The following is a 26,449-nucleotide window of genomic DNA, read 5'->3' on the forward strand; positions in this document are numbered from 1 at the left end:
TTCCATGCTGGACAGAATTGCAGCGCTGGGAAGGCTGGATTTGGATTTTAAGGATTGGTTTCTTAATTAATAGGCAGTGAAGTAGAATTGGTTTGATTCATTGACGCAGCTCTCAATGAAGACACTCCCATAGCACTGTGCACAGAGGAGATTGTGCAGAGCTGAACATAGTTTACTGTCAAACTATGTGCAAACTACAGAAGTGCAGAAAGGGAATGTAGTGATTCGAATCAGCAATCATTTATAAAACAGTCAGAAAAATCAGCAAAGTCGATGGATTCACAGACAGACAGCCACACTACCAAGGAGTTGGCATGTTTCTTCCCTGAGCTTGACTTCAGAGTGCCTTGCAATTTTGTTATTTGAAAAGCAAATCATTACCTGCAACATAAATGAAAATTCGCCTCTTAACGGCCTCAACTGACAAATGAGCATTAAGGACAGCTTGTGCAGCAATTACATTGCTAGCGGCCACTGTCACAGAGCTGGCAAGGTTTAAAAAAATAATAATACAAAGTCTCTGTTTAAATGCAGTGTTGTGTATCGCTGCAGGGCCAACATTTATTGCCCAGTTATCCAGAAAGAGTGGAGTTTGATGCCTGCTCTGATTTGTAGCCTATGGATCCAACCACTTCAGAGGGCAGTTAGGAGTCAATCACATTGGTGTACAGCTGGACTTCCTTCCTGAAAGGACACTAGTTAATCACTTGTGTTTTTATGACAATCTGAAATGGTCATTTTACTGATGTAAAATTTTTATTGCCAGGTTTTTTTAAACTGAACTAAAATTCTCAAGCTGCCATGATAGGTTTGATCTCTGTTTTCTGGATTGATAGCCCAGGCTTCTCGATTACTAGTCCAGTAGCATAACCGGAACACGACCTCACCTTATGCTGAATGCATTGCCACCAAAATTGGTGCGAATCAGCTTTTTATGGTCATCTCAGGGACATTTATTTACCTCAATCTCCTAGGACTGTGGGGTCACAGGAGGAAAACTGGAACAGGTAAATCAGCTGCCCCTGCAGAAACTTACCTTGTAGACAAGAGCACAAGAGTGAAAAAAAATAGAGGAAAATAGAATCCTGATATCTATTGCTGTCTCTTTGTCTGTAAAGAAAAATAAAATTCTAATTTGTAATCAAGAACACAGTTAGTTATTTGGTAATACAGAACTTGAGTATTGCTGAAAATAGACATTTTGTCAAAGCTTTCTGTCTTGCACTCATCAGGACAACCGCAATGTCAGGGGAAGCAACAACTTTAGACTATGAGAAGAGATGCTGATTAGTTGGCAAGTGGACTTGTATTGGTAGAGGCATTACCATGGAGAATGCACCAGTTAATGGTGACTAACAGTTATTTGCCAAGCATTGTTTGAAATTTATACCAGACAGCTTGACTGATTGGTCAAGGCATTGCCCTGAGGAATGAACCAACGAATGGCTACCACTTATTTTGTTTAGCTGAAACAGACACAATGGGCAGAATTTTACAACAGCGGGATTTTACGTTCCCACCGTCGTCAATGGGGTTTAGAATGTCTTGCCGCATTTTACCGCCCCGTCCCCGCAAAATTCTGCCCTGTGTGAGTACACGTTCTTTCTGTCTGTACAGAACAGGGCCTTGTGTAGTAATTTATGTAGCTTCTAGTAAATGCAAATGCACCCACACTGCGAGCCCAAACAACAATCTTAAATTGGCTGTCAGTGTAATTTTTAGCACAGTGGGGATTATTTAGCAAATGTTGTCCAATTGTGGAATCACATCTAATACTGGACACTGTTTGAGTTTTGTAAGCACAGGCTGGTTGGGGACGGTCTGCACCTTGTCCATTGCGAACAGCAGAAGGGAAATGCTGTTTGATACAATCCACGAGTCTTTGGGACATACGGCCTACATAACCTAGCATCACACTGACACTGTAATTCATATACCACATTACTCATTTGTGTGATAGGCAGAATGTCGTTTTGGCTCGACAGCAGCATCCAATTAGTGGCGAATACCACTCGTGTTGCTACTGCATGGTAGCAGTGTGAAACAGCTAGCTTCACCTGTTGCTCAAATTGCCCAGTCTACCTCAGATTATCTCAAGGTATCTCAAAAAGACATTCTGCCTATCACATAAATGAGTAATGTGATATATGTATTTCAGTGCCAGTGTGATGCTAGGTATGTAGGCCGTACGTCCCAAAGACTTGTGTATCTTATCAAAGAGCATGTCCCTTCGGTTGTTTGCAATGGGCAAGATACAGACATCCTCAACCAGACCGTGCTTGCAAAACTCAAAACACAGTGTCGAGTGTTAGATGTGATTCCACGATTGGACAACATTTGCTAAATAATGTTCAGTGTGCTAAGAATTATGTTGACAACAAATTTAAGATTGCCAGTCAGGCTAGCAGTGTGGTGCATTTGCATGTGCTGGAAGCTACATATATTAATACACGGGGCCCTGTGTTTTGCAGACAGAACATGTACACACACTGTGCCTATTTCAGCTAAACAAAATAAGTAATAGCCACTTGCTTGTTCGTTCCTCAGGGCAATACACTGACCACTCACAGTCAGGCTGCTGACTTAAATTTCAAGCAATGCTTGGCAGTTAACTGTCAGTCCCCATTAACTACTGCACTCTCCATGGCAACACCTCTACCAATCAAAGTCCACTTGCAAACCAATCAACACTCTTCTCAAATAGTATAAAATTGTTGCTTCCCCTGAGATTGGTATTCTTGCGATTGTCCTGATGAGTGCAAGATGAAAAGCTTCAACAAAATGTCCTTCTTCAGCAATAGTCAAGAACACAGCTAATGGGAATATAAATACTTGAGATTTAACAGGTAGTCCCTACCACATATAACGCCCATACTTAGTGCAGACAACTGTCGATACTGGGCAATTTCTTGTAACTGTTCACCACAACGTAAATTAATTATAAAGGCCGGGGCTGCAAACTCTAATGCCCGCCAGTTATTTTGGGCAGTTGTTCAATGCCAACTGGTGCTGTTCTTCAAAAACTGAACTGGAGGAGAGAAGCTATTCGGGAATTTTACTACAGTTTGGAACAAATTGCAGAGCTGGAATTAAAGGTTTTGAAAAACACTTCATAGTGAAATGACATTGACAGGCAGATTCAAATTGCTCTAAACCTCTCACTGATCCACTCCTTTAACACCAGGCATTTAAAAAAGAAATACTTTTTAAAAATTCTCTCATCGGGTGTGGGTGTCGCTGGCTAAGCCAGCACTTTTATCGCCCATCCCTAATTGCCCTTGAAATGGTGATGGTGAGCCGTCATGTTGAACACTACAGTCCATGTGGTGTAGGTACGCTACACTGCTGTTGGGGAGGGAGTTCCAGGATTTTGACCCAGCTACAGTGAAGGAGCAGCAATATAGTTCCAAGTCAGGATGGTGTGTGATTTGGAGAGGAATTCGCAGGTGGTTGTGTTCCCATACATTTGCAGCCTTTGTCCTGCTAGGTGATAGAGGTCGTGGGTTTAGAAGATACTGTCAAAGGAGCCATGGTGAGTTGCTGCAGTGCATCTTGTATATGGTACATACTGCTGCCACTGTGCATCGATGGTGGAAGGATTGAATGTTTAACTTGGTGGATGGGTTGTCAATCAAGCGGGCTGCTTTGTCTTGAATCGTGTTGAGCTTCTTGAGTGTTGTTGGAGCTGCACACATCCAGTTAAGTGGAGACTATTCCATCACACTCCTGACTTGTCCCTTGTAGATGGTGGACAGGCTTTGGAGCGTCAGGAGGTGAGTTACTCGCCACAGGATTTATAGCCTCTCACTGGCTCTTGTAGTCACAGTATTTATTTGGCTGGTCTAGTTCAATTTCCGGTCAATGGTAACCCCCAGGATGTTGATAATGGGGGATTCAGCAACGGTAATGCCATCGAATGTCAAGTGGGAATGGTTAGATTCTCTTGTTGGAATTGGTCTTTGCCTGGCATGTGTGCGAAAGTTACTTTCCATTTGTCAGCCAAGCCTGAATGTTGTGCAGGTCTTGCTGCATATGGACATGACTGCTTCAATCTCTGAGAAGTCACAAAGCCAATGTTACTGAATGTTGTGCAATCATCAGCGAACATCCCCACTTCTTACCTTGTGATGGAAGGAAGGTCACTGATGAAGCAGCTGAAGATGGCTGGTTTGAGAAGACTAATCTGAGAAAATGCTGCAACAATGCCCTTGGACTGAGATGATTGACTCCAAGAAAAACAACATTTTTCTTGTACTAGGTATGACTCCAACCAGTGGAGAGTTTTCCCCTGATTCCCACTGACTTCCATTTTGCGAGGCCTCCTTAAAGACACTTGATCAAATGCTGCTTTGATGTCTAGGGCAGTCACTTGCACCTTTACCTCTTGAGTTCAGCTCTTTTAGCCATATTTGGACCAAGGCTGTAATGAGGTCAGGAATGAGTGGCCCTGGCAGAACCCAAACTGAGCGTCATGAACCGGTCATTGCTGACGAGGTGCTGCTTAATAGCATTGTCAATGACTCCTTCCATCATTTTGCTGATGATCCAGATTAGATTGATGGGGCAGTATTTGGCCAGGTAGATGCCAGTGGTGTAGCTGTACTGGAACAGCTTGACTAGGAGCATAGCTCGTCCTGGAGCACAAGTCTTTAGTACTATTGCAGGAATATTATCAGGGCCCATAGCCTTTATAGTAGCCAGTGCCTTCAACTGTTTCTTGATATCACCTGGAGTGAATCAAATTGGCTGAAGACTGGCATCTGTGATGCTGGGGACCTCTGGAGGAAGGCGAGATGGATCATCTACTAGGCACTTCTGGCTTAAGATGGTTGCAAGTGCTTCAGCCTTGTCTTATGCACTGATGTGCTGCTCCCACCTCCCATCATTGAGGATGGGGATATTTGAGGAGCCTGCTCCACCAGATAGTTGTTTAATTGTCCACCACCATTCACGACTGGATGTGAGAGGGCCTGCAGAGCTTAAATCTGATCCATTGATTGTGGGATCACTTAGCTTTGTCTATCGCATGCTGCTTCTGCTGTTTGGCACACATGTAGTCCTGTGTTGTAGCTTCACCAGGTTGACATCTTTATAGCTATGCCTGGTGCTGCTCCTGATATCCTGTCCTCCATTCTTCATTGAACCAGGGCTGATTCCTCGACTTGATGGTAATGATAGAGTGGGGGATATGCCGGGCCATGAGGTTACAGATTGTGGTTAACTATAGCTCTGCTACTGCTCATGGCCCACAGTGCCTCATAGATGGTCAGTTTTGAGTTGCTAGATCTGTTTGAAATCTATCCCATTTAACGCTGTGGTAGTGCAGCACAACATGAAGAGCATCCTCATTGTAAAGACGGCACATCATCTTCACTCTCACCAATATTGGACAGGTGCATCTGCGAGAGGTAGAGTGGTGAGTGTGAGGTCAAGTAGGTTTTTCTCTCTTGCTTCCCTCACCACCTGCCACAGACATGGTCTAGCCGCTGTGTCCTTCAGGAGTTGGCCAGCTTGGTCAGTAGTGGTGCTACCAAGCCAATCTTGGTGACTGATATTGAAGGCCCCCATCTAGAGTATATTGTGCGCCCTTGCCAGCCTCCGTGCCTCTTCCAGTTGGTGTTCAGCTGGAGTACTGATTCATAAGCTAATAGGTGTGGTAGCTGGTAATCAGCAAGAGGCTTCCTTGCCCGTGTTTGACCTGATGCCATGAGACCTCATGAGGTCCAGAGTCAATGTTGAGGACAGGAGGGTAACTCCCTCCTGATTGTACACCACTCTGCTGGGCCTGTCCTGCTGGTGGGACAGGACATACCCAGGGATGGTGACGGTGGTGTCTGGGACATTGTAAGGTGTGATTCTGTGAGGATGACTATGTTAGGCTGTTCGGCTGTTGCTTGATTGGTCTGTGGGACAGCTCTCCTCAGACCCTAGATGTTACACAGAGCTGGATGTGCTGTTGCGGTTTGCGATGGTTAGGTCAGTGTCATCCCATTTTGACTTTTTAGCGGTTTGATGCAACTGAGGGACATGCTAGGCTATATTTTAGAGGGTATTTAAGAGTATACCACATTGCTGTGGGTCACATTAGTGAACCGGGTGGGTTTTTATGATGATCGACGATGGCTTCATGTCACCATTACTGAGACTAGCTTTTTGTTCCTTTATTCTTTCATGGGCATTGATGTGGGCATTGCTGGCATGGTCAGCATTTGTTGTCCATCCCTAATTGTCCTTGAACTGATTGGTTTACTAGGCCATTTCAGAGGGCAGTTAAGTCAACCATATTGCTGTGGATCTGGAGTCACATGTAGGCCAGACCAGATAAGGATGTCAGATTTCCTTCCCCATTGTGAACCAGATGGGTTTTTACGATAATCATAATCGCCATTACAGATGCTAGCTTTCAATTCTGGATTTATTAATTGAATTTAAATCCATCAACAACCGCAGTGGGATTTGAACCTGTGTCCACAGAGGATTAGCCTGGGCCTCTGGAACACTAATTCAGTGACATTATCACTATACCACCACCTTCACCCTTGTATTGAGGTGTCAGCTGTGGCTCAGTTCATAGCACCCTCGCCTTTGAATCAGAGGGTCGTGGGTTCGTGTCCCACTCCCGGAAAACCAAGAACTGTGATTGTACTCGAAAGAGTTGCAATCTGTGACTGTTGATAACTCGAAAGAATTTTGAGGTGTCAGCTGTGGCTCAGTTCATAGCACCCTCGCCTTTGAATCAGAGGGTTGTGGGTTCATGTCCCACTCCCGGAAAACCAAGAACTGTGATTGTACTCGAAAGAGTTGCAATCTGTGACTGTTGATAACTCGAAAGAGTTTCACCCTTGTATTATACCTTGCACTTATATAGCACCTTTCACGTTCACAGCATGTGCCAAAGCATTTTGCAATCAATGTAATAGATTGGAAGTGTAATCACTATTGTAATGTGAGGAAGATGGAAACTAATTTGTGCATGGGAAGGTACTACAACCAGAAATAAGATGACGATCAGATAATCACCAGTAATTGGATATAAATTGCTTCATTAGGATTGATTCTGACTGATAGGGACTCATTATTGTACCTTGAATTAAATCAACTTCAGCTTTGTAACCTTGTTAACACACTCCCAAATCTCTGGAGGCTGCCTGGGGCTAATGTTGGCTTTACCTTTCAATACTTAAAGCTTAAAATACCTCAATACTTAAAATACTCAATCAAGCACAGCCATTTAAATAGTGAAAAAGGTTAGGGCTGTGAGTAGTTTAGAGTGATATGTAAGTTGTTAGGATTTGCACAAATAGATTAAATCAGTTAGATAAACACTGCTGCAATTGAGAAACTGTACTGATTTTTTTTGGATAGATACCAAGATTGAAATGAGTGAGTGCTTTTTCTCAGCTGGTCAGGAGAAACTTGTATTTTCTGATACCTGTGCTGCTGCATGCAGCAGTCAAGTGAGACTCCTGCAAGGCTCAGGTAGAATTTTTTGTAACACCCTGGATGAACCATGCAGAAGGTAACTAATATAGGCCTAGAAATTCAGACCAGCTCATCTTTGGGTGCACAGTCCTGGTTGGGGGGGAGGTGGGGAAAGGGGAGCAAGGAATGGATACATGATAACATGGCTCTTTCTCCCCGCACCTGAATGGTGCGCCTGAGATGCCGACTGTCTCAGGGTAAACAAATCTTGCACTGGGGGAGAGCCCCACACTGGCGTTGGGCACCTTACCTTCAAATTCAAAGAGCCTTAGCATTTTTGGCCTTTACCAATATGGCGGGTGGTGCCCTTGTAATGAACAAGCTTTACCTACCTATCACAATGATGCTTAGAAAGGAGTTTAATGCGTGGAAAATAAGCACTGCGCAGCCAGTGTCTAGTAAACTCCCCGGAGAAGGGGAATAGAAATTGGAGCCAAAAGCTCCAATCTACAGTTGAACAAGCTTGCAACTGAATCCTTTCACACATGGATATATTTTCCCTGTACAAATGCCTCCCTCGGACAATACTGTGTAGGAGTTTGATCTCCAATGTATTTCCTGTAGGCGAGGCCCGAACCTGACCATTTATCCACAAGACTGTAAACTAATAACTGCACGCCTACCCTGGGCACTTCTGTTTTTAACCAAATTTCAACAATCTCCAGACATTACTACATTGACAAAATGTCTTAACTGAGGTCAAAGATCACTAGGATTTTAAATATTGCTCTGCCCATCACTGATCTAGAAGGACAACCTAGGCTAGTGAGTGGGAGCGGCCCTCCTTCACCTCAGTGGGCCGCAAGATTGAAATCGGGCATGTGCACTAACCATGGCCCCATGAATAAGATTAAATACATTTCTACACGCCGAATATTTCGTAATGAGTTATAGAAAATGCTCAATCATTCATATATGAATAGAACTGTCATCAACTTCAAATGGTAAAACAAAAGAAATGTTTATGTTTATCTTACTTGCATCGTACTCCAGTGCGACTCCTGGTTGGATCTGTCCTCCACAAGCTTTCTTAGATTAGTACTTGGGGATGTGCAGCCATTTCGTAATTCAGTAATGAGGTTTCCATCCGTTAGTCTGTTGCGCTTATTGTATTTGATGTGCCCCGTAGCAGAAAAAGTCTGCTCGCCTGCAGCACTTTGGATGCAGAGGAAGCGGACGGCTCTCACAGCCAATGTTTTGTGCAGTCGGCGTGCAGCTCACTTCATGTGCCCTTACTTTGCCTGCGTATCCCTTTAGTAATACCGGTGGGGAAAAAAACTACGCAGACAGAAACCAGCAGAATCTGGCAACCCGGCGCATGGGCAACAGTCAACAAAATGTCTCGTGGGCTGCACTCGGAACCCTGATGAGCTGTGTGTGGCCCGTGGGCCGCAGCTTGCCCACCGCTGTTCTAGATCATTTCACTCCTTGACCTCTTCCTTGTTTATACTTTTTCTGCAGGGTGGAATGTCTGTGGATTCCATCACCGATCTGGATGATGATCAGTCTCGATTATTAGAAGCCTTGCAGCTTTCACTCCCAACGGAAGTGCCAAACAAGAAAGAAAAACAAAGAGACAAAAAGCTAAGCCTAAATCCTATTTATCGCCAGGTGCCTAGATTAGTGGACAGCTGCTGCCAGCATCTAGAAAAGTATGGTAAATATTGCTCTAGTAACCATTGCTCATGTTCTAGGTCACTTCATTGGGGTACGAGATATGTAGAATATTTTTGTGTAATTGTGAGTGAACTTAAAATATGTTCCACAAGGCAATTAAAATTCTGTTTATTGAAACTTCATTGCGACACCACGAGAAGAAATCAATAATTAAGTAATGTAGGTAAGTTATTTTGGACCATTAGCTGCAGTTGTGCCAGGATACCAGATCAAAGTGGCACAGGTTTAAACTGGCCAAGAGAAAGTTTATGGCATATATCACATTTGGGTAGGCTAGTGGAGGCTTGACTCAATGAAGAGTCATATGATGTGGTAAGAGAAATGAAGATCCAGTATCCTGGATGGAGGAATCGAGTCTCTTTTAACTGTGTTGATCCTATAAGCCATTGTACATCAGTTAAATCAGGAAACAATTTTTTAGGCCAAAGGGTAGTGGAAATCTGGAACTCTCCGCAAAATGCTGTGAGATTGCTTGGATCAATTGAAATTTTCAAGCCTGAGATTGATAGGTTTTTGTTGGGCAAGAGAACCAAGGGATGGGGATCAAAGGTGGGTGAATGGAGTTAAGGTGTAGACCAGCCATTACCTACTTAAATGGATGAATAGGTTGAAAGGACGGAAGGGACTACTGCTGTTACTACATTCCTAGCACAGGAATGCAGAGAACAGGGCTGAGGTCTTTGCAAACCCCTTCAGCCACAAATGCCAAGTGAGTGATCCCACTCAACCCATCCCCAAGTTCTCCAATATCCTAAATGTCAACCTATGTGACGTTAAGAAATGACTGAGTGCACCTGCCAAAAGTTATGAACTGTAACTGTATTCTGGCTGTAGCACTGTAGACCAGTGTACCAGAACTAACTTCGCCCTGTTCAACCATTTCAATGCAGCTATTACAGCTGGTATGTATTATAACCATGTAATAAATGAGCACATCTCCTCTGCAAAACACAGGATATATTTAATCTGCCTAGTAGCGTCTGCCAACAATCAATGGAAGAAGTCATTAGTAGTGTTATCAAATAATGCCTATCACCAGTAATCTCATCACTGATACTCTGGTCCTGCCACTACTACTGAGTTCCAGACTTCATTCTTGCCTTAATCCATGCATGGATGGATGCTAGAGGGCAGATGAAAGTAGCTGCCCTTGACATCAATACAGCATTTGACAACATAGCCATGGCAAACTCAAGATTAATGCAAATCTGACAGAAAAGTTCCAGTGACAGGAGTCTTATTTAACAAATAGCAAGGTGATCCACTCAACATTGCTCAAGGACATGATTGCAGGATCACCTCTGAGAAGTGGTTTGAGCACAACTGTCATCTGCTGCTTTATCAATGTTGTTCTTTCCATCATAAGATCAGGAATTGTTTTTTTTCCCAAGAGTCTATGATGGCCTACAGAAGGGTTCTGGACAACAATCATTCTTGGGCTGAAAAGTTGCTGGTAGTAGTGGTGTCACTCAAGTGCCAAATAATGAGAGTCTTCAACAGGGAAAGCTCAACATCTTCCACTGACTTTCAATGGCACTATGAGAGATTCCCCAGTGATCGATTGTTTGGGGGTGTGGCAGGTCATCATTGATAGCTGCTTAAGTGTATTGCCCATATCAAAGCCATGGCTTAAAGAGCAGATCAAAGTAAATATTGGAACCTCTCGACAAGTGGTTCACTTCCTGATCTCTCAAAACCTTTCCACCACCAATAAGGTTCAGGTCAAGGAATTATCTCCACTCACCTGGATGGATACAATGACAACTAAACTCATGAAAACTAATACTATTAAGAGGAAAGCAACACATTTGATTGCTACTGAACCGCTGTACTCTAAGTCCACTAAATCGATGACACCATCAGATTGCAACTACAGTATATATACTCTCTACAGAATTCACTGCAGCAAGCCGGCAAGATTACTTCAAAAGTACCTCCATTCCCTGTGACCTACATCAGCATGAACACCAAGTGTAGCAATGTTGTGGGAGCACCAGAACTTGCAAGTTCCCCTCCAAGTCACACAACATCCTGACTTGGATTAAGATCACCATCCCTTTTGATTTTTGGTCAGAGTTGTAGAAATAGGCCCACTATCACCTTTTCTGACAACTAAGGATCAGCAATAAATCCAATCTTGCCTGCATCACTCAGATCCTAAAACTAAATTAAAGAAAGAGGAATCTTCACAAATACCCAAATCTTGGGGTCTTTCAATGCCCACACTAAAATAAGCCTAAAAATTCTTCCAATTTTGAAAATATGTCGATCTATTTCAAATGCCATTGAGATCTTTTTGGATCAGTTATGCATCTGACGAACACCATTTTTTACCTGGGTGTACAACCTGGTAAATATATTTTCTTGCCATAAAGTTGTGCATGGCAATGATGTACATTGTATAATTATTTATTGATCTTTCTGCAGGTCTTCAAACAGTAGGAATATTCAGAGTGGGAAGTTCAAAGAAAAGGGTAAGACAGGTAAGGAACACCTATTTATTTTTCATAGGTCGTAAAGGAATATTATAGAAGCACATCAGGATAGTTCCATCTATTCATATACAAAATCCCCTCTGCCTGTAGAAGCAAAGTTCACATCACTGAAATTCCTCATAAATTAGAATGCTAAGATTGTTGTGATTTGTTTCTAATCATTTAAGTAGATAGATGATCACAGAATCACAGTGCAGAAGAGGCCCTTCGGCCCATCGAGTCTGCACCGGCATATGAGAAACACCTGGCCTACCTACCTAATCCATTAATATTAATTTGAGTTTTAAGAAAACAAGCAGTTTCAAAATATTTTACAACAGCAAACCCATAAAGCAAGCATACAAGCTGCAGTGCTGTCCTCTAATTGGATGTTTATTGGTGTACTGCTGCTCAAGTCAACTGGCTCACTATGGTGCCTATTATCTGCAGTTCCATAAGGAAGTGAAATGCTTCAGAGTAGATGAGAGTTTGAAACATTGATTTCTCTGCTTCCTTTCTCTGCTCTTCTAGGTTTATTACCACTACAAAAACAAGTGGCATTTATATAGCACCTTTAATGTAATAAAACATTCCAAAGCCCTCTAAACGAGCGTAATCAAACAAACATCCAATATGTGGGATTTGAAGTTCCTAAGTATTTTGTTCTAATGTGATATTAGTAAATTGTCTTTATTGTCTGTTAGTGTTTGTACAAAATTGCTTCTCCCATTTGTGGATACTTGGAAATGCCAAATGGAATTTATGCATGGAGATGACTTCCTGTGTCTAGTCTTGAAGTATATCTTTTAAATTCTTCCATTGCCATTTGTCATGACTATTGTATCTATCAATATGTTTTCATACAATATTCACTGTTTTATTTCATTGCCGTGATAGAATCTTAATCTTTATTCTACATTTAAAGCATCATCTAACTTGCTAATGTAGGAATTGCCAGACCAAAAAAGACCACGACCCATCTAGTTTACCGTCTACTATCTTGGTAGATGCATGATCTAACAACAATGGTGTTGTTGGCTAATGCTGGCAACCAAAGTCTGTCATTAGTCTATAACAGATGCAGACATGAGGTGAGGAAAATCCAGTCGTGGAAAGCTATAGGGAATATAAGAACATAAGAAATCAGAGCAGCTGTAGGCTGTATGACCCCTTGAGCCTGCCCCATCATTCAGTAAGATCATGGCTGAACTTCTGTATTAGTCCCACTTTCCTGCTCTATCCTCCTATCTCTTAGTGCCCCAAAAAATCCATAATCTCAGCCTTGAATATGTTCATTGACTGAGCATCCACAGTTCTTTAGTTAGAGAATTTCAGAGATTGAGTCACTTGTTCTTCCCAAGCTTACTACATGTACCATATGACAGGTCTCAAATTGCTCCTATACTGCATTCCAAAATATTATGTTCTGAAACAAACCTAGTTTGCATTTGAATGAATTGATACTAACTGCTTCCACCATCTCCCTAGGGAGCTTGTTCTATAGATTTATCACACACTTACTAAATGTGCTGGATTTTACGCCTGCAAATTGGGCGGGCCACACGGCATGAATGTAAAATAGGGCATGATGGCACCAGGTCGGCAATATGACATCATCTCGCCAGCCTCCCAAATTACAGAAAGTGAGCGGGCGTGGAAATTGGCAGCCTTCCTGCCATTTTGAGTTTACTAATTAACAAGCTATCAAGCTTGTTTATGATCAAATCATCTGTATCTGAAATTTTTCATTGCTCACTGCATTTTTCGGGCGTTGGCCATGAAAAAGTTTGGGACTGTTTGACATCATCAAGACATGGCAGCACAAGGGCAAAAGAAAAGGCCTGCCATCAAGACCATGGCTGAATGTAGCAGCAGATTCTGTTGGTGAAGATGGCCGCATACACATGGTTTTTAAACTCATTTATGAGCTTTGAGTCTTCAACAAAAAATAGAGACATTCAGAGAGTCAGGGGGTGATTATACTTATAGCTGTGATGACGTCCTGTTTGAGGGTGACACCCCTGCTCCATGACGTCCTGATTGGGCATGAAGTTCCTCCTTTTCTCTTCCAATTGGCCTCCTTCCCATTGGAGAGCCACTAATTAGCCATCTGACGCTTGATTGAACGGGCTGAAACTGTAGTGGCGGGCCCGAGCAAACTTTTCTGCTTCGGTTCTGCCTCCCTCACCCTGCTGTAAAGCGTAAAATCCAGCCCAAAATATTTCCACAGGTTGGTTTTGTATTTGCCCATCTTTAAGTGCAAGCTATATTCTCTAGTTCTACAGTTCTGAACAAGGTAAAAACAGCTTGTCGTGACCTATGTAACTAGTACCTGCAGAACCCTAAAAACGCAATCGTATCACCTATTAACCTTCTCTTTTCTCATGAGAATGTCCAATTTACAGACAAGCTCCTCACTATCAAATTCCTCCATCCCCTCAATCATTCTGCTCGATCTCTTCAATGTCCTTTCAGAAGCTGCCATATCCTTTTTAGGACTGTATGCAGTATTTGAGCACAGTTGAATCAATGATTTGACTTTAATATTAACCCTTATGAATCCCAAAGTTTTATTTACTTTACTCGCTGCCAACGAGCATTGTTGTGATGGCTTCAATTTGTCGGTCAAAACCTCCGATCTCTCATTTTCTGTGCACGTTATTACTAAAATGGAAAGAAAATAATACTTCCCTGGATTTTTGTTCCCCACAGGTGAAGTGCTTTGCATTTCTCCACATAGAATTTCATCTGCCATCTGCCTCTCCAATTACCAAGTATCCTCCTGTAGCTTATTTCGTTCAGCTTTGGAGTCTACCACTTTCTTTAGCTATGCATTATCTGCAAATTTAGATATTGTGTTTGTGAAACTTGGCTCCATACCCTTTATGAAGATATTAAACTGAGGAAAGTCCACAACAGACTCTTCCAGTATAGCACTGGTTACATTCTCCCAGGCTGCTTGCAATTCCTGTGTCACCACCCTTTGGGTTCTCTTGATCAAGGGGTTATGTATCAGTCATGAATTATTTTCACTGAGTTCCAGCTTCTTTATTTCTTTGGGCAGAATATTAAGCTCGGTGCCTGACCCAGGCCAAGCGTAAAATGACGCGCGATGACAGGTGAGCATTCCGACATCATTGCGCAGTCCCGCGATATTTCGTTGGGTGGGTGCGCATCGGAGCCAGCAGCGAGCCTGCTGACATTTAAAAGGCCAGTTGAGGCCATGAAAAAGGTAATTAAATTGAAATTTACACTGCCCGTTCAACCTAACGGTTGGCAGACAGGCGAAAAGGCCAAAGGGCCTTTGCACTTTTTGGGAAACCTCATCCACGGGCAGGATGACGTTTCCTAAAGCAAATAAAAAATCAAATAATTTTACATTTGAATTAAAAACATGTCCCTGCTCATGTGACAAGAGTCACATGAGGGGGCATGTTTTATGACATGTTTGTTTTCTTTATTTTTTTTTATAAACAGCGCTTCCTCTCCCTGGGACAGCTCCGTGCCTCAGGGAGATTATAAAGCGCTCACCCGCGCACATGCACCAAGTTCACGCTCGGCCCGCTCGCCCTCTTTCCCCCACCTGCTCAGGTAGCGCTGAGCGCTGCCACTCGTGTTTCACGCTGGGCGGGCCTTAATTGGCCCGCCCGCCCGCCCACATGAAATCGTGGTGCGGTGCCGATGGCAGGTGGCGGACGGCTTCCCGACCGCCCCCTGCCGAGCCCACATGCCAAGGGCAAAATTCTGCCCTTTGTTTTCAGTATCAGTCTTTTCAAAATTGCATCAAAGTTCTTACTGAAATCAAGCATACCATAACCACTGCCTTACCCCATCAGGCTTCTTTGCCTCAAAAAAAGCCTTTTAGATTGACAAGACTCCCCTACATATGGACTATTTTCTCATTTTTTCCAATTTCCATCCTGGTGCTCCATGTTTGTTTCTTTAAGTGTCTCCATAACTTTAACGACAATAGACATCAAACTCGCTGGTCTGTAATTTCCTGGGCCACTTTTGCTGCCTTTCTTTAAAACATAGGAATATCATCTGCTTTTATGCTGCTGCCCTCCACCCCCCCCCCCCCCCCCCCCCGCCCCCACCACCAAGGCATCGCTCCAGTGCCCAATGAATCTGCAAGATTTGTGCCAGGTTTGCTGCAATTTCCTCCCTTATCACCTTAAGTGTACATGCTGTTCAGCAGTCAGGCTAGTAGTGATGTGAATAGTGATACAACTTATCTCTGCAACAGCTTCTCTCTCCCTTTCCAGATTAAATAAGTATATCTCTTGATAATAACCAAGACAAAACGCTTTTATTTAGCACTTTTGCAGCCTGTGTCGCATCAGTTATCAAGGTATCACCTGATCCCACTTCCAGTGGCCCTATTCCATCTCTAAATTTCTCTCATATAACTTCCAAACCTTTCATTATCCTTCACCTCTCTTGCCATGTTCAATTAGAAACTTTCTTTGCCATTTTGGTCTCCTTTTCATACTCCTAGCGTGCCCTTTGATATTGAACCTGTCTTAATTCTGTGCCATTTTTAAAGAGTTGCTGAGTAGTTCCGTTCGGTCAAGCAGCATTTTCTGTTTTTATTCCAGTATCCATTTTGCTTTTGTATTAGTGTTTAATTCAGTGCCACTTCCCTCCTAGCAATGCCCACCTTGAAAAAATTCTGCTCTTCTCTCTGAAGTGATTTCCATTTGACTCTCTTACCATGTTCACCTTTGCTGCTTTCTGTTTGCCTTCTCGTGTTTGGTATCCACTAAAACTCGCTTCTGCAGCCACATCTTTTTCCTCAGCAACTGTGTCCAGCTCCAACTTATTCCATGTGAATTCTAACTGAAGTTCCACCCTTCATGTTTACCTTCCATTGTTACAGATATTTCCAGATGTTCACCATTCCGCCAACCACTACTCTCGTGGAATCCTAAGATCCATGCTCAGCATCATGCGATGCCATCATCAAACTATTGACCTCTCTCCAGCAGCACTGGCTCACTCTATCACAAAGCTGACCTGGTCCACAGTTCCATTTCCAACTTCACCTCATGTGGCACTTTTTTAGCAAAGAAACTGTTTCCTTTCCTTTCAGATGTCAGGGATTGCAAGCTTCAACAACTCTTGGATGCCAACATCCCTTCGGATCCTTCTGTACCTTCATGCTCCTCTGAACCCCGGCATTCCTTTTGTTAGTAATCTCGCCTGCCTTTCAACCTATCACAGATCTTCCCTTTTGCTCTTTCCTCCTCACCACCTTTGATCCTCTGCTTGCTTAAAACCTGTTACATGGCTAACTTCTTCAGTTCTGATGGAATGACATTGACCCAAAATGTTAACTCTTTCTGTCCACAGATGCTGCTTGACTTGCTAAGTTTTCTCCAGCATTTTCTGTTTTTTATTTCAGGGTTCCAATAGCTGCAGCTTTATGCTTTTGTAGGAGTGCCCTTAAGTTTGCCACCTTTCTGCTTTGTTTGTGTGCACATTGGTCCATTCTGTTTGGAGTCATCTCCTTGAAGGAACTCTATAGTTCCTCCACTCTCCTACCCATATTCAAGCCTTCCAGGCCACTCTGATAAGATTTCATAAATTTGTTCTTCTTAAAATTTGGCAATTTGGGGGTGGGGTGCAGTTATATTAACTTCCCCAATTCTTGTAATGTAACCTGATTGGAATTACAATGATTTAAGGACAAGTCATATTTATAAATAATTGACATATGCTTTGTTTCCCTTTGCTCATGGGTTTTTGTTCCCAGTTCAGAGGTTAACTGTAAGTGTTTGGTTTATACTTTAGCATTGAACAGAAAACTGTTGCGTATAGACGGATGGCTATTCCTGGTGTGATTAAAGGAATGTTTTCCTTAACTTAATCATTTGGTTGCTCTCTTCTGTATTCTTTCAGTAGTTGCCACATCCTTTACTGTGGTGACCAAAACATTCTTGGGGGTATGTTTATCTTTCAACACTATTATTCTTTGATATGCTGCCAGCATAATGCACTCTTCCAGCATTCAACTAAATGCAGAAGTATCTTGAATGGTTCCTCAGTAACACGTCATTTGACTTCAGCCAGAGAACTCCTCTTGATCCAACAGGATGTGTTGATTGTATCTCTCTTGCTATAATAGGATAGACACGCATGTAACTTCCCTTAATGTTGACTGTTAAGACAAACCAGCTGATATGCAACAGTTGTAGGAAAATATCCTATTGTTAACGTATGGGCCTGGATTTTGTAGTCGGCACTATCATGCACCATTGACGCCGAATAAACCTATGCACAAACCTACCACGGTCCCTATGGCAAGAATTTTGGTTGCCTTGAGGGAGGACTCCCTCCCTGTGTAGCATAGTCCCTGCACCACAAGCACTGTGCATAAAGTGGACTACTGCAGTAAAAACGCTTTGGAAAATCAGATTTAGTAGACATGATTAATTTTACAAAATTAAAAATATAAACAGGGATATTTTAAAAGCCTGATAAACCATGCTAAAAAGTTATAGATTTTACTTTTTAACAATATTTATCAGACTTTTAAAAGGTTTCATACAAAAAAATCATTTTAACTTTTAATAAGTTGTGGGCCTCATTAAGTATTTACAAATTGTGAGGAGATGCCTTACACCTGGAAATATAAGAGTAAAATTTTAAAATGTCATTAATGCGTAATTACTGGACAATTAGCCCAAATTCACACTGGTTGTATACTCACCATTTGAAGGCGCAATGCCTCAGGAGTAGCATTGCTTGGCCTACTGCAGCTTTTAGATTTGTGCACTACAATGCACACAGCACTCCAAAGGTTGATGGGGCCTCTCCAACATCCAGTAACAGGAACAATAAATGCATTAGCGTTGCTGGCACCACAAAACCTGTCTCATGGCGCTCAGCCTCTTAACTTTGTGGTTTTCTGAATGCTGCATAGTAATAGCATGAGCTTCAAAGGGAAAATAATGTGTTTTATTTCTATCAGAAATTCTCCTAAATGCTCTGTTTTTAAATCTTTGTGCAGCTCAAACAAATGCTGATGGTTAGAGCCTTAGCTTCCTTGAATTTCTACAGAGATTATCAGGTAGAAATTGATTCTCATTATGCCCATTAATGTGCGTAAAACACATGTAGTGTGGGCCAACTTTGGGACCAATATTGCATGCCCAAAGACATCCAACCCAATATTGGGTTGGGCCATTCTTCTGATAGGGCTGCCAGCCATTCAGCTTTTGGCACAAGCAGCCTGGAGACCAGGGCTTTAGATTTCTCCACCACGGTGAGGCCCCACCCACTCCACGACATCCCTGTTTATTGCTCAAAAGAAGCCTCCAACCAACTCGGCAGGAAGCTGGCTGGTTGCTGCGATCAGTTGAGGAGGGGCCTGAGATGTCTGGAATGGAAAGTAAGGGGCAATGGAGTTTGGAAATCATTCAGGAGGAGTGAAGAGAGGGAGACAGGCGAACGAGGGCTTGGAGGAAGTGGGGGGGTGGAGAGGGATGGAGACAAAGGAATGGGAGCTCCGGAAGAGCGGTGGAATCAGGGCTTGGAGAGCGGGTGGGGGGCTCTGGGGAGAGAAGGGAAAATGGGATTTGGGGGAATAGAGGGAGAGAGGAGGAATGGGGGCTCAGGGAAGAGAGGGGGAACCGGGCTCTAGGGATAAAAGGAGAGAGGGGGAATGGGGGCTTGGAGAGGGAGGAGGGAGAGGATACTAGGATTGGGGCTCAAGTGGTGTGAGAATGGGGTTAGCATGGAGACCGACAGTTACTGCAGAGTGGGGAGCAGCAGCCAAATGGTGGGTGAAGACAACAGAGAAAGAGAAACAGCCAGTAAAGAGGGAAGTGAAATATGGTGTCCTTATTGTGGATGAAAGATTATTTCCACTTGTGGGCGACTGGAGAACAAAACCAAGATTTCTCATTAAGGAACGGGGAGTCGGGGTGGTGGGTGAAGTTCTTGAGCTAAGGGCTATTAGACAATGGGATCTTTCACTACATGTGGTAATGAGACTGAAATTTAATTTAAAAGAAAAGGTGGCAAATATTCGAAGAAGTGAAATTTTAAAAGGATCTGATTGGAATGGAGTTTCAAGAGAGAGAGCCAGCACTGGAGGCTGATTGGCCTGCTCTTGTGCTGTTAACCTTGCTATACTAAATGAATGTGTTGGAAATAAAATGCGATAAGTAACTGATCTTAAATCCCACTTATAATGAAATAGCTGTTAGTCTGTACAAATAGGTTCACATCTGCGTTATCTAATTGTAATTACATTTTTATTGCATTTAAAATTCACTAAATAGCTCAAATCAACCATAATAACAAAAGTTACATATAGGATCTGTGTTTATTTCTACAATGTAACCGTAAGGGTCAACCAACTAATAAAAGCCAAAAATTTAGACTGAATGAAAATTGCCACAATTGTATTCCTCATCCTACCCTAGCTTTGCGGGCACAAGTAAGTCAAACGTGAAGAAGCTCCTTTCCTCGTACCACAAAAAAAAATCTAAAACTCCTGCTATACACGGGCATGCGACCTCCATCCAGCAGGTCACTAATTTCATGGTGCAATTGATCCATGCCAATCTCCTGAAACTCTTAAGTTTAACTCTTGACTTTGAGCTTTCTGCATGTGCTGTAACCCTGACCTGAATTAACAATCTGTAACTCAGCTCACTTCGAGCTGAATGGGAAGAATAGGACAAGGGGACATAGGTTCAAACTATTAAAAGGCAAAGTAAAGACTGACATTGGAAAGTTAGTCTTCACACAACACCATCAACACATGGAATGGGCTCTCGAGTCAGATAGTGAAAGTGGAATCTCTTGGAACTGATGTTAAACCATTTGGATGCCAGAATGGTGAAGATGTAGCATCTCTCTGAATGGATGCCCTAAGATGGACATTTTCGCACTTTTGAATTTCGAGGAATGAAATTCAGCTTTGACTGATCTGCAAAGTGAGGATAGTGGGTTGACTGCCACTTATAAACCCTGCCTGGATTTCATTTTCATTGACTCAAATGGTTTGGAAAATCAGGTGGGTGGCTACCTGTCTTAGGCCACACCAAAGTTACCAACTCGGGAAAACCATGAGGATTTCTGGTTTGAAGCATAATGGGGCCAACGTTTTTCCATTAGCCAATAAGTAGACGCGAGTAGAGTGGTGGAATTTTGGTTGGGTGCACCAATTGATTGATCACTGTCTCTGAGCAGTCCCATCTCAAAAATATTAAAAAGTTAATGTTTTTAAAAACCTTGTTAAAGCTCATAAATGAGGAACTCATATTGCATTCTATAGCCGCATAGCAACATCTAATATGGAAACTAAATCAGTGGGTTTGAATGGATAGTGAAGAGCAGGCACTGAATTGGCAGATGAGCACAGAAAACCAAAAGATTCTAATTAAGAGTCTGAGCATATTGGTGGAGAGGCAGATAGTTGTATGTCTCACAACATGTCCAGGAGGTCGGGTGGTGAGGGATCATGACTCCTTTCCAGTCACTTTGAGGTTGGCCAACATGGCTTTGGGTGAATGTCTCCAAATCACTCAAGTCACCTCTCACCCGTCTTTGGCCTTCAAACCTGTGTGAATATACACAGCTTGGCTTTTGAACTAGGTACCTCAGCACTTTACATTTCCCAATTTGGCCCCCCTTCCTGCCAATTAGACCGAATCCCAAATTTAAATCCGTCTGCCCCCTTCCCCCAACTACCTCATGCACTCCATTGACTTGGCTCCCCCATTGCGTAACAAGTATGGTGTTAAAGGCTTACAAGTTCCAACATAAAGAGACTTCATATGCTGACTTTCACAACCACCAAAACACTTTTGTAGTCGATGAAATACTTTTGAAGTGTAGTCACTGCTGTTTGTGGGCCCTTACTGTGTGCAAAATGGCTGCTGTGTTTCCTACATTACAACAATGTGATAATGATCAGATAATTTGTTTTAGTGAAATTGGCCAAGGGATAAATTTTGGCCCTGGATGCTGGGGGAATGCCCCTGCCCCTCTTCAAAATAATGCATGGAATCTTTTACGTCCACCTGAGAGGGCCTTAGTTTAATGTCTCATCTGGAGATCGGCCCTCAGACAATGCAATATACCTTAAATATGCACTGGATTGTTAGCCTGGATTTTGTACTGCTACCTGTGGAGTGGGCATTGAACCATCTGATTCAGAGGTGTTTATGGTATCCCTGAGCCAATACTAGGCAGTGGATAGACTTATCTACTTGGGCGTTTTAAAGAGAAGTACATGAAGAAACTCAGGTTTGCTATTGGTTGTTACTGAGGTGGAGCATCAAAACCCGAGAAGTGTCATCCATCCATGCTGAACCATGCCAGATATTATTATTGCCCTCCTTTCTTGCACTACAGAGAACATATTGAAGTTAGGTACCTTCCATGTATTGTCCCAATAAGGTGGAAACCAATATTCACATCACTATATTTACACCCACCAGTCACAGCTCCCACCTGCACCCTGTAATACTTTCCTCCCCAACAGAACAGCCGCTGCAGGAAGGAAGTTAGGTAAAAAGTTGGCCTGTTCTTGTAATAAACCTTCTAACTGGGACTGTTATTTTCTTTAGCAAATGTTTAGAATCACAAGATGACTACTTTTTTGCTGCCGACTCCACGAAGCTGATGCCATACTGGCAATTTCCTACAAGGAATGCATATCAGAAAATAATGAGCAAAATCCCTGTAATTTTCTATTCATTAACTTTAATGGACAGAATATTATAGGGAACATGCCCACAATCTCTATGTGCACTTCTGGGAACCAAGACTCCCGTTGTGAGACCAATATCAGAAAATTGCCTCTTAGATTGTTGACCACTGATGAATTGTTTTCTGTACAATTGAGGAATGACAACGCAAGATATAATAACAAGAAACAATGCAATTTTCTCCATTCACTGCTTACAATCTCAGATTGAATATTGCACAGCTTGAAGGAGACTTGCTTTTGTTGTGCCAATGTCCACACAGCACTCGCAATTACACTCCTGGGGCAGAATTTTACGCTGGGTGGGCACACACCTGGGTGTCGGAGCCACGCCTGCCATCAATTAAAAGGCCACTTAAGGCCATTAAAAGGTAATTGATCCCGATTTTACATTGCCCATGTGATTTTGCGCTCGTTGTACGGGCAGGCGGGTTGCCCACGTTTTGCAAAACCTCGTCCAAGGCTGGGATAAAAAGATCAGCAGCATTGCCATTGTGAGTAGTGAGGAGTTTAGGAGATTGCTGCTGGTTGCCTATTTGAACTTGACAGCTTCATTTCTTTTCTGAGCTTCAGTCTTAGCGTTTCTAGGACTCATTGGTGTCTCCAAGGCCCCTGGAGAATTTTGACCCTGTGGACCCTTCCAAGTATTAGACAGCCTTCTGTCTCTCTCGTAATGGGGATTGTGGTCTCTGCTGGAGGCACCTCCTCTGAGGCAGAAGAGAGGGACAGAAGGGAGAGGGGGCCAGGTGTCCTAATGCAGCTTCCAGGGGAGCGGCCTGTGGGAGGAGAGGTTAGGGCATAAGGGGCGCAGGGCGAGCAGGTAGTCCAAGGCGTGAGGGGCCGTAGAAGACGCCACTGTCCTACTTCCAGAATTTACAGGCGGCGATGCAGCTACTTCAACATGTCTGAGATGCAATGTCGAAGGAGGCTCCACCTCTCAAGAGAAACAGTAACCTCCATTTGTGAGATGATTGGGCCTGAGCTCACTTCCAACTATGTAGGTGGACACCCAATGCCAGTAGCCCTGAAGGCCACAGTGGCCCTCAGCTTCTATGCCACCAGCTCTTTCCAGGGGTCAGTGGGGGATCTTTGTGGAGTCTCCCAATCAACTGTTCTGTCTGGCACCCACCACCTCCATGAGGGCCACGAGGCGCTCACCTGAGAAATGCGGGGGAGGGGTGGGCGAGTGCCCACCCGACCTGCCATCCAGCCTTATGTCCCCAGCCGCTGTTGAGGCCGTTGTTCCAGTCTCCAGACCACAGAAAGATTCTCCCCTGGCAGAACTTCAGGGAGCTGCCTCTGCCGATTTTTAAACTGCCCGCCAGATCACCATTGGGCCCAACTGGCCCTTGCCTCCGCCTGGCCTTCCTGACTATAGGGAAGACGCTTTTATCACGAGGCAGGCCTTAATTGGCCAGCCAGCGTAAAATCGCGGTCGAGTGCCCATCATGTTCGGAGGCCTGTTTCCCGGCTGCTCCCGGGCCCACCGATCGCGCGCCCCCGCCAAGGGAAAAATTCAGGCCTAGAATATTTGGAGTTCTAACAAGGAAACTAGTTGCATTCTGTCCTCTTTTTTTTTTAAGAAGCTCATCAAAACCTACCTCTTGACCAAGCCCTTGGTCACTGTTTTGTTGTGTGGTTGGTGTCCAGACAGGGTTTTGGGGATTGTCTGTTCTCCCAACATATGCTGCTCGAGTCTGTAGTTTCTCAAAACTATTACTCTATATTCAGAGCTAGTATTTACACATTCGGATCTCTACACAATGTTGGAGCTTCTCCTCTTTTCAGCTCTCTGTTACTTCTCAGACATGTGACCTGACATCATTATTACATCAGCATCATGTATGCTTCTGATGTTAACCCTTTTATCATGCAGTCACCTGTCCTAATGATTCCCTTTTTGGCTTGATGTCAATTTTTGTCTGTTTATGCTCTTGTGAAGTGCCTTATGACAGTCATTTTGCAGAAGGCGCTTTATTAATTTGAGTTATTGAAAGGGTATTGCACCCGCTCTGTTATAGCGTATTGAGCCTTTTAAAACTGGGACAATGCTTACTTTTGGCATTTTGTTTTCCAAATTCAGACTTTGCATTTGTCACCAAATTTATCTTGGTGCTTTTCCTTTGCCTTACAGTTACGAGAGGAATTTGATCGTGGTGCAGATGTTGTTCTTGATGAGGAGCACAGTGTTCATGATGTCGGAGCCCTGCTGAAGGAGTTTTTAAGGGATATACCAGACCCTCTGCTCACTAGAGAGCTCTACACTCCATTCATCAGTACACTTTGTAAGAGGATACTATTGTTCTGTATTTATGTTTACTTAACCTGTATGTCTTTATAATGTGGTGTATTTTTATCTTTCTTCTGTTGTGGGCAGAATATTGCTATTATTATCACATCACCATGTACCTTTTGGCTTAATGGTGCCATTCCTCCCTCTGAGTCAAAGAGTGCAAGGTTCGAACTCCACTGCAGACATGTGAATATCAAAAATAGAAGGAGGAATAGGGCATGTGGCCCCTTGAACCGCCTCCACCATTCATTAAGATCATGAATGATCTTCTCCATCAACTCCAATTTCCTACCCCCGTATCCTTTGATTCCCTTAGTGCTCAAAAAACTCTCAATCTCGTCTCAGACATTGATTGAGTACCCCAGAATTCTGGGGTAGAGAATTCCAAAGTTTCACAGCCCTTTGAGTGAAATAATTTCTCCCATCTCAGGGAGGTAGGTCAGGTGTTTCTCACGTGTTGGTGCAGACTCGATGGGCCGAAGGGCCTCTCCTGCACTGTGATTCTGTGATTCAGACCTAAATGGCCGACGGTAGCTCTAGACTGTCCAACCAGGGGAACCAGCCTGTCAGCACCTACCCTCTCAAGCCGTATAAGAATTTTATATATAATAATTTTATATATAATACGTTGAGATTACCTCTCATTCTTCAAAGCTCCAGGGAATATAGGCCTAGCCTACTCAACGACTCCAATGTTGACAGGGAAGGATTGTGTAGGCAATGAGGGTTAGGCGGTATTTCGGACAGGAAACCTTTAGTTCCCCACTTGCTCCTAGTATGATGGTTCCAACAAGTGGAGACCAAAGCTCCTGCTTTGAATTGAGGCTTGATATCCAGTGGCATACTCATGCCCACTGGGTGCGAGTGTCCCACACTCCACACTCCCCTCTTCCCCCATCATGTGGGTAGCGGGAGCACTTAAGACCTCATGCTATTACAGGACTAACCACCCCATCATTTGGTATAAAGGTGGTTATGGCCATTGAAGGGGCATTTATATCTATGATTCAGGTGGCTTTCACAACTTAAGCCAGCTTCGTGCTCTTATTGATGCCACCTTTTTATTACCCGATTTTAATAAAACTGAATTTCAAATTTCAAACTATCTTGTGGGATTTGAATTTATATTCTCTAGGTTATCATCTAATTGTGAATAATCCAGGCCTCTCAGTGCCTTGACAGTTTAACTGAAGTGAAATGGACTGACAAATTTGCATTTCAAAATGTTGCAACTACATAAAATTTGCAAATTTGAACAGGATGCACGCCCTTAACTGGCTTTTAACTGAGGCTGCCCAATGGGAACCGATCGGATGCCTGTTTTTCACTCCAAGTTCTGAGTTCTGTTCCAGTGTACTGTGAAACGGGAGCCCAACTAAACCCAGATGGGTTGGGTTAAAATCATGGCTCATATGTTGTCTGATCTGTAACCGTGAGCAGCACTAGCTCTATTCGTTTAGCCTTGTGCTACAGACAGCCTCAATCAAATGGTGGATTTATAGACTTATTTTCATGGATCTTATAACGTTATTGGCCCTGTGAAGCTTGGGCCAGTTATACTAATGGTGGCCATGAGCTGCACTTGAAGTTTAAAAACATCTATTGGTAGAAGTATTATTCACAAAAGGGGAATATTTTTTGCCTATTCTTTTGAAGACGCTAGCCTTTTCCTCCCATTTCTGCTGTTGCTGCTGTAGTGATCTCCTGGTGGATCCTTCCTATTTTTTAGATTGTTTATTTCATTTCAATGTCCTTTTGAACTGCATAGGCAGCCTTGTCATCCACTGTTCTGGCTAT

The 26,449-nt window shown here is 43.2% G+C and overlaps 1 protein-coding gene across 1 annotated transcript in view; it reads left to right on the forward strand.

Moving 5' to 3' along the window:
- LOC144691374 (rho GTPase-activating protein 6-like) overlaps positions 1–26,449 on the forward strand; it is a 119,051-nt gene that overhangs the window by 31,141 nt on the left and 61,461 nt on the right. The window contains exons 3-5 of the mRNA XM_078559412.1: positions 8,944–9,139; positions 11,587–11,642; positions 24,494–24,644. Of these exons, the coding sequence (XP_078415538.1) occupies positions 8,944–9,139; positions 11,587–11,642; positions 24,494–24,644 (403 nt within the window). The remainder of the gene's footprint in view (positions 1–8,943; positions 9,140–11,586; positions 11,643–24,493; positions 24,645–26,449) is intronic.

Source organism: Cetorhinus maximus, chromosome 16 (assembly GCF_964194155.1).
Source record: "Cetorhinus maximus chromosome 16, sCetMax3.hap1.1, whole genome shotgun sequence".
Lineage (NCBI taxonomy): Eukaryota > Metazoa > Chordata > Chondrichthyes > Lamniformes > Cetorhinidae > Cetorhinus > Cetorhinus maximus.